At 47.2% G+C, this 10,889-nt stretch overlaps 1 protein-coding gene across 3 annotated transcripts in view; it reads left to right on the top strand.

Moving 5' to 3' along the window:
- The window catches only part of LOC110492538 (MOB kinase activator 2), an 88,816-nt gene that overhangs the window by 45,343 nt on the left and 32,584 nt on the right, over window positions 1-10,889 (top strand). Inside the window, exon 1 of one of the 3 annotated variants that reach the window (XM_036951679.2) lies at window positions 905-1,334. The exons of the other annotated variants lie outside the window; for them this stretch is intronic. Coding sequence (XP_036807574.1) covers window positions 1,297-1,334 — 38 coding nt within the window. The 5' untranslated portion in view covers window positions 905-1,296. Of the gene's footprint in view, window positions 1-904; window positions 1,335-10,889 lie in introns of those variants that run through there. 3 annotated transcript variants of the gene reach the window in all.

The following is a 10,889-nucleotide window of genomic DNA, read 5'->3' as shown; positions in this document are numbered from 1 at the left end:
ACCTTTCATCTAAGAGAGGGAGAGGGAAGTGGGGGGAGAGCGTTCCTCGCGTGGCGTGTGTCTGACAGAAGAGCGTACAGTGTCACCTCGTTGTCGGGCCTTTTGGCGAGACGGTAACTCAACCACAACACAATTCCAGGCTAATTCTAATGCGTTACTGCCTTCTGAAGGTGAATCACTCTCTTGCATATGGTGCTGCTGTGATATAGTTTCCTGTGCGGCGTGACAGTGGGTTGACGTGTGTGTGTTGCTAGGATGGAGCCCAGAGCCTGGCTGTGATCATAGTCAATATTAATGATCTGTCTGTCCCATAGAGTTGTCTGCAGTCGTAGATTACTCAGACACAAACACACACACTCGCCTAATGGGGTACTGCAGCCGGGACAGAGAGGACAGGATGATGGTGCTTTGATGGAGAGCGAAGGAGCGAGTGAGAAACGGAAAGGGGGAGCCGGGGGAGAGTGTCCTTCACCTTGTATGCCCGCACTGATGATCACAGAGCTCTTCTGCGATTGGCTACATTCTTGGGGGGTGTGCCCGGAGCTCTACCCACTCTGACGCAGCCATGTGAAAGAATGACGGGTGAACGCGTGTGTCTGTGTCCTTCTGGCCCATCCATGTTTGCTATTTAGCTCTTTCTCGACACCTCATACCGTCTCTGTGTGTTTCGCAGCAGTCAGCTTTGGTTTGCAGGTTCTTCAGTACAGGCTATGGGCCCAGCTAACAGAGGTGTTAATAACCAACCAACACGTCTCTCGGCCAGCGAGTGTGTTTAGACCTTGTTTGGTGTATACAGATGGTAGAGATTGCTGCTAGGATAGAGCGCCCCCCCCCCCCCCCCCCTCCCCCCCCCCCCCTCAGCAGTTTGTTTATGCAAGTCTGTTTGCCAACCTAATCTTCCCGCCTTTCAAGTGAGAGCCAGCCAGAGAGCGAGAGGGAAGGAGAGAGAAGTAAAGAGGCAGGCAGGCGGCAGTAGCTCTAGTGAGAAGGAGCGAGAGGAACACACTTCGAACGGGCTCTGAGTTGTTGTGATAGGTCGTCTGCAACGCACGTTCGTCGGCGCGTGTGTGTTTGCTGATTGGACCGCAGGGAGAGAGAGCGAGTGTGTGTTTGTGTGGGTGGGTGGACGCAGTTCGTGAGAAGCCAGTTACGTTGCGCGTGTGTGTGTGACAGAACGGGCTATACTGGAGCTGTGCGGCAGGACAGAGCCCTCCCTTCACCGGTAGAAGGAGAGAGGGAAGAAGAGCGCTGTGTGGGACCCTCACAGACCTGCCCGCTGTCTGTGCTGCCAGCTGGATGGGGGTTCTTGTCTGCTGCGACTGCTTCTTCTATAGGTAGCTAGCTACTTCACTCTCTCTTTCTCTCGGTATGTCGCTCTCTGCTTGCTCGCTCTCTTTCTGAATGTCTCTCTCGTCGTTGTTTGTTTTCCCTGCTTGTGTCGTAACTTTTTTTTTTAAAATTTAAATATTAGTCCTGTACTTCCCTCTCCCTGCCCCTTTGTGGCTGAAAACGGCTCTCTCTTCGCCCCCCTCCCCTTCCTCTCTCGGTCTCTGCGGTGTGGTTTGGAAGAGACATTCTGAGGACAGTGCTGCTGTGGCAGCAGGGATTTTGCTTTCGTCAGACCGGGGAGGAGGGTAGCGGTTGAGGCTGGTTAGAGGAGGATTGTCACTGGGCCAGAGACTAAGATGCATGTGCACAGGGTTAAGGCTGGCTTAGAGGAAGGATGGCATGCAGCCAGCCCATCCTCTCCTCCACGGCCCTGCCGGCGTCGCTCTGACTCTCTGCGTTGCTGTGTTTTTGGACACTGTGTTCCTTCCCATGGCCTCTCTGTTTGGTGCAGCGGAGCAGTGTTTGGGAGGTAGACTTTGACCTTCCCATACGATTACAGCAGGACTAGTTTTGGTAGGGGGACAGTTGTTTGTTTACATAGTGAGCGTAACATTAGTTAACATAGCATGGTTACCTGGGCCAGTTTAGTTAGCATAGCATGGTTACCTGGGCCAGTTTAGTTAGCATAGCATGGTTACCTGGGCCAGTTTAGTTAGCATAGCATGGTTACCTGGGCCAGTTTAGTAAGCATAGCATGGTTACCTGGGCCACGTTCAGTAGGCATTAAGCAAACGTTGGATGCCACAGATCTAGGATCAGCTCCGCCTCTCTACATAGTATCCTGAAACATTTAAGGGGAGAACACACAACTGACCTGGTAGCAGCTTCTAGGAGCACCTTTACACTACTCCTATGGCACACTTGCGGGTTCAGAGAGTGTTCACTTAGCATCAGGCTTACAGATGGCTGTGAGTTAGTTAGATGAGCTCTTTCCCCCTTTTTATATGTGCTTGTGGGGCTAACCAGCTTTAGTTGCACTACTGCTATATATAAACAGAAGGTTTGCTGAGGGCCAAACTGTTGCGCACACATGTGTATACACACACACACGCGCATACATACAGCTGCATCGGATTAGACCGTCAGGCCCCTCTGTGTGATTCAGAACTGTTTACACTCCCTCCCTTTTCCTAGCTAGTGTGAAGAACAGCCAGCCCTTTGTGTGTGTGTGTGTGTGTGTTTCTGTCCATGTGTGTGTCCGAACACATGACTGTGTGTGCGCGCGCCTATAGGTAAAACACACACAGTAGCTTTGTGAACGCACGGCCCACTGCCAGGGACTGTATTTTCTTTTTCTCTCTACACTTTGCAGGTCAATTATCACCAGTCCTGAGGCAGGTTGTGGCTTCTGCGCAGCTGTCGTTTTATTGGATCATTAAGGAAAAGGACCGATCAGTTCTATTTCTGGCACTACTTCCTGTCTACCTCGGCACCTCTGTCAGCCAATCAGGGGGTTTGGCTGTGACGCCATTGTTTTTGATTGATTGGGTGTTTTTTTTTTTTTTTTTTGGACACACCCACACAAGGTCCTTGTTGACCTTAGCTTCAGTCCAATACCCAACTCTCAAACAGACATGGCTGAGAACTAATGCAGCGTTGTGTGCTTTCTGCTCTGACCACAAGGGTTTCACTCCTCTGACTTGTTCAGCCCGTGTCAGGATGGGTCCACATGTTGTTGTGGAGGACAGGCTGAGGTTACAGGTAATGTAGTGGGCAGATGATACGTGTTGACGGTGCCACGCCCATTTCTCTGTACACATGCGCTCCTCATCAGAATAGGGTAGGCTTTAACAGGTCCTCGCCACTTCTTCACTCTGAGTGAGACACTGAGAGGATCAGAGACAGGAATATGGGGTGACCAGGTAAACTGAGGCATGGTTTTGGGCTGACTTTGACAGACAACAGCTCCACAAAGAAGAGTAGTCAGATTCTAAGTAAGTCGTAGACTTTAGTGTCTTTAACCTCCCAGGGTTAGTCTGTGAGTTGTTTAGAATGATCCTGTTTGACCTGAACACACACACACACACACACACACACACACTGGGGCCTCCCGCACGTGACTGATAAAGCACCGGGTCAGTGTGAGTGGAGGAGAGGCTAACCTAATGCAGAGCACACGGTACAATTCAATTAGCCTTTGGCCCTGCAAGCGGCGGTTCCATTCATGCGTGAGTATCTGATGCCTGGTTTTCAGCTTAGTGCCCAGTGGTTCCTCTGTCTGGCCAAGGTGTGTGTGTGTGTTTTCTCCAGCTGGAGGTCAAGAGCAGAAGTGTCTTCTCTCCAAGGTTGTAGAGAGGGGACAGGCAGACGGTACTCTAAAACATTGGTTGAAGAGAATGCTGCTTTTTTGTGTGTGTTTTTTGGTAAGATGTCTGTTGCTTCTCGGGACGCGCTGTGTTTTGGTTTTTGTGGTGCCGCAGAAATGTGGTGCCATTGCCCTGTCGTGGTGTTGATGCCACAGAGGGTGACTACAGCTCGGAACATTCCGGCCCAGAGGCTCCTTTCACGATACAACAATGGCCCCTGACTGTGTGTGTGTGTTGTTAGTGTGCCTTGTGTCTGTTATTAGGCCTTGTTTGGCAGGCCGGGCCCATTCTACACTGCTGAGCGTTCCACAAGGACTGTAATTCTCCTCCTAAAACCACCCCACTCCTCCATGTCTACCGGCCCAAACCCTGTCTGTCGCTCAAACATAGCTAAATTGGACCCGGCTTGGCAAGCCTCGGCACAAGTGGAAAACGTACCCTTACGTAATGGGTTGACCAACAACAACGAAAAATATCCACCATTGGGCTGAGTATGACATGATTCTTTTCCGATAGGCTCGTTGCTAACGGACAGTCATCTGGTGACTGACTGCACCACCGGATGGATATAGGCTTCACTGGAGCATGCGGCACAGACACACCCTGTCTGGCTGGCCCAAGGGCCTGGGGGTGTGGGATGGGGACTTTGGAGCAGACTGTGGACAAAGGGTCTAGTGGCTCAACCGTTGCAGAAGGAAGGGTGGAATGGAAGGAAAGGCCTAGGTTATGACTCTGCTTCCATTGTCAGCTGTTAGTTTTCAGACTTGATTGACTTGTTTTTAATTTAGTTTCAGTTTGATAGAAATGTATTTTGTCGTTTTAAATTTAGTTTACATTTTAGTGTTATATATATATAAAGTAGCGGGAGGGATCAGCCAATGAAGTTGGAAGCCTCACCTTGTTGACTGAATCAAAATGACAGAAGTCATCGATGGTGCTGCCATGCTAACCCAGTCTTTTGGCCACTAGAGGACTCCATAGACAGGACAGTGGTTTGGTTAGGTCTCAATGATCACTCCATGTTAATGGGACTTGGATTTAAAGGTTAAGCTCCTAGACTGGTGCACGAAATGTGGTTGGAAGGAAACTCGTCCGTTTTTAAACGAAGCCAATGTGTTATATATTTTTTTACTTTAGTAGTAGATGTAAGACGAATCAATTACCTTTTTACCTGACAGAAAAGGAGAGGGGGGGGGAAATGACAAATGAAGTCGTGGCACATTTAGATATATTATGAAATGTAATTTTAAACGTGTATCACCGACTGACATCTTCAAATAGGGTTAATGAAAACATAAGCGATACAACACTTCACAAATCTATCAGTTCACAGCCAGGCAGTTTCTCTCTCTGTCTCTCTCTCTCTCTGTCTCTCTCTCTCTCTCTCTCTCTCTCTCTTGTCTCTGTGTTCAACCAAACAAGATTTTCTGGTTTATCTTCAAGTCCACTCTGCGTTCCAGAAAGGTGGTCGTTCGTTTTGTCTTCTCAAGCCTGATGACAGTTGTCCACAGACAAAATGAATATTCTCTCCCTGAACACCACTTTTATACTTTTAAAAAACCTTTTCCAGTGAATGCAAGAAATCCCAATTGCGGTTCTCCCAGTATGAATCACCTGTCTGGTCCCCCTCTGAGGTTCAATAAACCACATGCGAGCAGAGTAATACTATACCCTGTGCTGCCCAGTCCTACTGGTCAATTCAGTTGAGACTAACGGACACTGTGTCCTTCTCTCCTTTCACCTGGCCTTAGCTCTGCAGTCTGCACAGGGTGGTGGCTTGCCTTACGTAACACTGAACTGCACAGGAAAGTGTGTGTGTGGAGCGCAGCACAGCCCTCCCTGGGTGCTGGCTCAGGCGACGGAACGAAGAGATGGCCTTGCTGTAACCTTACCTCCCGCATTTAGAATTGCACCGTCGGCGTGAACCCACGCGCACACGCCTCCATAAAAATGCACTTGGTCTTTTTTGTGGCTGGCTAATGACGCTGCTGGATGATTTGACGTCATCCCTCACCCGCACAGCGGCTGTTAGACGAGACCGCCCCTCGCGTCTCCTCTGGCTCCTGCGACGGAGTAGGATAGGGCGGTGAGGATAGATACACTCTAATATGCTAGCTAGATGACACGTTCAGCGTATTGCTGCTAACGCCTGTCCTTTTCAGAACAACAGACGTGCCTACGGTTAGGGGCTAGGGCAGGAACAGTAGCTGTGTGCCTCTCCTAAGGGCCCTCCGGGAACAGAAATGCAAAGACCCGGGGAGATGGGAAGTGTCTGGGCGCCTCACTTCCCTTTTCTGAAGTTTTTAACCGGGGGGGGTTGTAGGTAGGCAAGTCCTTAACGCCTCACATACCCAATGTTCTACGCCCATGATTCCTGTCTCTCGCTTGCTCATTTTCCTTCCACCTCAAACCCTCACTCTTGACTACTTTCTTTATTTCTGTCCACATAACCACTGTCTCCCTCTGTCTCCCTCTCTCTCACCCCCCCTCCCCCCGCCTGCATAGCTGTGTAATTGACTCTGTGCTGCAGTGCGCTTGTCAGCTGTGCCTTGTCATTTGTTTCAATTATCAGCCATCCGACATGGCGCAGCTACCACAGATGGAATGAAGAGGAGAGGAAAGGCAAAAGTTTGAGGCTGAGGAAGCGGACTGTTGCACATACAGTCTCATGTGTCCCACCTTCACAGTACACTGGTAACAGGACTTTGCACATGCAGGTCTGGCTATTACAATTGCTAGAGACTCCCAAGCAGTGCCGTCAAAACCAAATGAGCTCACTCGTTAAGTTGGAGCTCATCTCCATTGGAGTCGGCCAGGTGCTTCCGACTAGCCAGCCAATCACAGGTTTGTTTACACCTGGGCAGTTTGATGAGGTCATGGATCCCCCCCCCCCCCCCCCCCCCCGGGTGTTCTAGGCCTAGCAGATGATCTCATTGGTTCATAAAAGGAATCGGATCATATTATCAGGCCCTTCCCCCATGCCTCTAGACACATTGCTGATGTGATTGGTCTACACCGTGGAACCTAGAGCTTACCATTGGTTAGTACCCATTGCTATGAGGGGCATGGATGTTCACGGACTCCCACTTCTTTTTCCTTTCACCACATATTGGGTACTTATTGATTTTTTTTTCAATCTCACTACTCCTCACAGCCCTTATTTCCCTATTCGGATGTGAATGGGGGCCTCTGCCTCATCCTCCCTCGATCATTCAGCCCCCATCTGCCTGGGTGGGAGATTGAACGAGATAGGAGAGCATGTGTTTGCGCTAGTGTGTGTGTGTGTCCCCTACATTTTCAACTGTCTGTTTTCCTAGTCTATATGTTTTGTGCGTCTCCAGGCTGGCAGAGGGAAGTGTGTCTGATGTACCCATGTGTGTTGCGTGGGGTGGGCAGGGCGTGTCTGGTCTCAGCCATCCTAACAATGCCCTCCAGGAGGGAAAAAAAATATGCTTGGCTTGGTCCTGGAATCCATCATAACATACTCCTCTCTTTGTCTAAACACTCCTGTCCCTTTTCCTGTCCGCGGCCATAAATAACAGTTACACAATCTCTTCATGAATAGGGCCCCGAGCTTTTCCTAAACAGTCTACATGGTGAGGAACAGCTCTGGACCCGAGTTACGTCGTTTCTTTTGCCGCACAAGCCATCTGTTATGTGTCAGTAATTCTTGAGGAGCTTGTTCACCTGGTTAGTGAGTTGCGTGTGGTATTCCCTGACAAGACATGCATGCACTACGGTGCGGCGAGTATTCATCAGTCATGGCTAACAGACGGAAACCTCCAATAGGGCAGGTGCGACGTTCTTCCCGACAGGAGACAATTTGGGTCATAAGATGGACAATAGATTTGTAAAAAAATATATATAAAAAAATCTCTCCAGGCAGTTATGACCAGTATCACAATTCTCAAGTAGGCACAGAGATGTCTCTTAATACCCTTTTAACCTCTAGCGTCTAGCCATCCCGGATCCGGGATCGTGAATACAGCCTCAAGCTCATTACCATAACGCAACGTTAACTATTCATGAAAATCGCAAATGAAATGAAATAAATATGCTAGCTCTCAAGCTTAGCCTTTTGTTAACAACACTGTCATCTCAGATTTTCAAAATATGCTTCTCAACCATAGGAAAACAATCATTTGTGTAACAGTAGCTAGCTAGCGTAGCATTTAGCGTTAGCATTCAGCAGGCAACATTTTCACAAAAACCAGAAAAGCATTCAAATAAAATCATTTACCTTTGAACTTCAGATGTTTTCAATGAGGAGACTCTGTTAGATAGCAAATGTTAAGTTTTTCCTGAAAGATTATTTGTTTAGGAGAAATCGCTCCGTTTGGTGCGTCACGTTTGGCTACCAAAAAAACCCGAAAATCCAGTCATCAAAACGCCTAACTTTTTTCCAAATTAACTCCATAATATCGACTGAAACAAGGCAAACGTTGTTTAGAACCAATCCTCAAGGTGTTTTTCACATATCTCTTCGATGATATATCGTTAGTGGAAGTGTGCTTTCTGTCCTGAATCCCAGGAGAAAATGCCCGCAACTGAAGATTACGCACCAATTTAGACAAAGGACACCGGGCGGACCCCTGGAAAATGACGTGCCGAACATGTTTGCTCACCACGTCTGCTGCAGCGGGACGAGAGCCATGAGAAGATTGGATCAGTTATGGAAGTAAAAGTGGCAAAAACAAATTGGCTTTGTTTTTGTGTGTGTGTTTTTTTTTTAAAGATGGAGAACAAGCTACGAATGATAAACCCTGGAGTTTTGGGGCATGTACAGCAAACTGGCGCCAAAATAATATTGCGATTTATTGTCAGCTATCACTAGAGAGCAGTGTCAGTGGGTGTTAGGCTACATTATCCACGCAAACAAATCCAGTGAGAACACAGGCTGGCTCCGTGTTAAAGTGAGTTTAGTCTACATGTCTCCTGTGGGCCAGGTAATTATCTGGAGCGTAGACTCTCTAGGTAGGTGGGCCTTTCAACCTCTCCCCCCCCCCCCCCCCCCCCCCACCCCCGTCTCTCTCTGTCTGTGTTATTGTTTTTGGTCACATGAACCATGAGAATGGTTACACAACATCCCTGGAAATGGACAACAGGGATTTATTTTGGAGGAAATGGACATGTTTTTGGGCATAACACGTGACTGCGGTCAGTTGACTTCAGTGTTTGAACAACAATTGCCAGAGATGGTATCAGTCCTTAAAACGGGGGGGGGGGGGGGGGGGGTTAGCACATTGTTAGATTAGATTAACTTGAAAATGGATCTTGACATTCGGATTCTTTTGAACTATGAGATGTTTCTAATTTCTCACACATTCTGTCCATTCTTCCTGTCATTTCTGTCAGAAAACCCCCGTTTCACTTGCCTACACATTCAGACTGGAATGAGGGGTATGCCCATCCCTGTGTGTGTGTGTGGCCCTCGTCGGAACATAGTGTACATATTTGGCCATTTCTAGTGTGTGTGTGTGTCAGGGCTTGGAACTGCTGGAGGTCTGCATGCACATTCCCTCTAGTGGAAAATCTGTGACTAAACGGCCTGGTTTAGAAGTTAATGTGCTGGAGCAGAGCAGCCATGCCCAGCCACTACGACCACCCTACACCATATTTCCCTAAACCCCTTCACCCTACTCTTGCTACCTCTTACTCTATACTCCTTACTACCTTTGCCCTGTGTCCTTCTCCCCTGGACGGTTTTAAACAATTCCGTTTATGGTTAAATGTTTTTCAAAATGTTGACTACCTCCGGTCAGATTGCAAGGTAGGTGATGTTTCCTTGCGCAACGGGAGCTGGCCTTTCTCTCCTGCCGGAAGGAACAGTGACTGGCCTTTCTCTCCTGCCGGAAGGAACAGTGACTGGCCTTTCTCTCCTGCCGGAAGGAACAGTGACTGGCCTTTCTCTCCTGCCGGAAGGAACAGTGACTCAAGTATGTCGACAGAATCAAGCCTTTAGACGTTAATATGAATTATCCTACATTTATGTTTGTCAAACATGACTGGTGTTAACCTCTCTGGGATATGTGGGATGCAGAGCGCCAAATTCAAATAAATTACTATAAAAATCTAACTTTCATGAAATCACACATGCAAGATAGCAAATTAAATCTACACTTGTTGTGATTCCAGCCAACATGTCAGATTTAAAAAAGGCTTTTCGGCGAAAGCAAACGATGCTATTATCTGATGATAGCATAACAGTAAACAATGAGAGAGTAGCATATTTCAACCCTGCAGTCTCGACACAAAACACAGAAATACAAATATAATTCATGCCTTACCTTCGACGAGCTTCTTTTGTTGGCACTCCAATATATTCCATAAACATCACAAATGGTCCTTTTGTTAGATTAATTCCGTTGATATATATCCAAAATGTCAATTTGTTTGGCGCGTTTGATCCAGAAAAACACCGGTTCCAACTTGCTCAACGTGACTACAAAATATCTCAAAAGCTACCTATAAACTTTGCCAAAACATTTCAAACTACTTTTGTAATACAACTTTAGGTATTTTTTAACGTAAATAATTGATACAATTGAAGAAGGGATGATCTGTGTTCAATACAGGAAGAAAACAAACTAGCTAGCTTTCTGGTCACGCGCCTCTATCTAACAGTACACTTCAAGTGACCCTTGTTCAAGATGGCCCTCCATTACACAAAGGAATAACCTCAACCAATTTCTAAAGACGGTTGACATCCAGTGGAAGCGATAGGAACTGCAAGAAGGTCCCTTAGAAATCTGGATTCCCAATGAAAACCCATTGAAAAGAGAGTGACCTCAAAAAAATAAAATCTGAATGGTTTGTCCTCGGGGTTTCACCTGCTAAATAAGTTCTGTTATACTCACAGACATGATTCAAACAGTTTTAGAAACTTCAGAGTGCTTTCTATCAAAATCTACTAATAATATGCATATTGTATCTTCTGGGGATGAGTAGCAGGCAGTTGAATTTGGGCATGTGTTTCATCCGGACGTGAAAATACTGCCCCGTCACCAAGAAGTTAAGTGCATTCGGAAAGTATTCAGACCCCTTGACTTTTTCCAAATTTTGTTACGTTACAGCCTTATCCTAAAATTGAATTAAATTATTGCTTTTTCCTCATCAAGCTACACACAATACCCCATAATGACAAAGCGAAAACAGTTTTTTAGAAATGTGTGCAAATTTAATGCAAATAAAATA

This window comes from Oncorhynchus mykiss, chromosome 2 (assembly GCF_057628025.1).
Source record: "Oncorhynchus mykiss isolate SJ-2025 chromosome 2, ASM5762802v1, whole genome shotgun sequence".
NCBI classification, from domain to species: domain Eukaryota; kingdom Metazoa; phylum Chordata; class Actinopteri; order Salmoniformes; family Salmonidae; genus Oncorhynchus; species Oncorhynchus mykiss.
The sequence above is the reverse complement of the archived record's forward strand: the minus strand, read 5'-3'. Positions and strand labels throughout refer to the sequence as shown.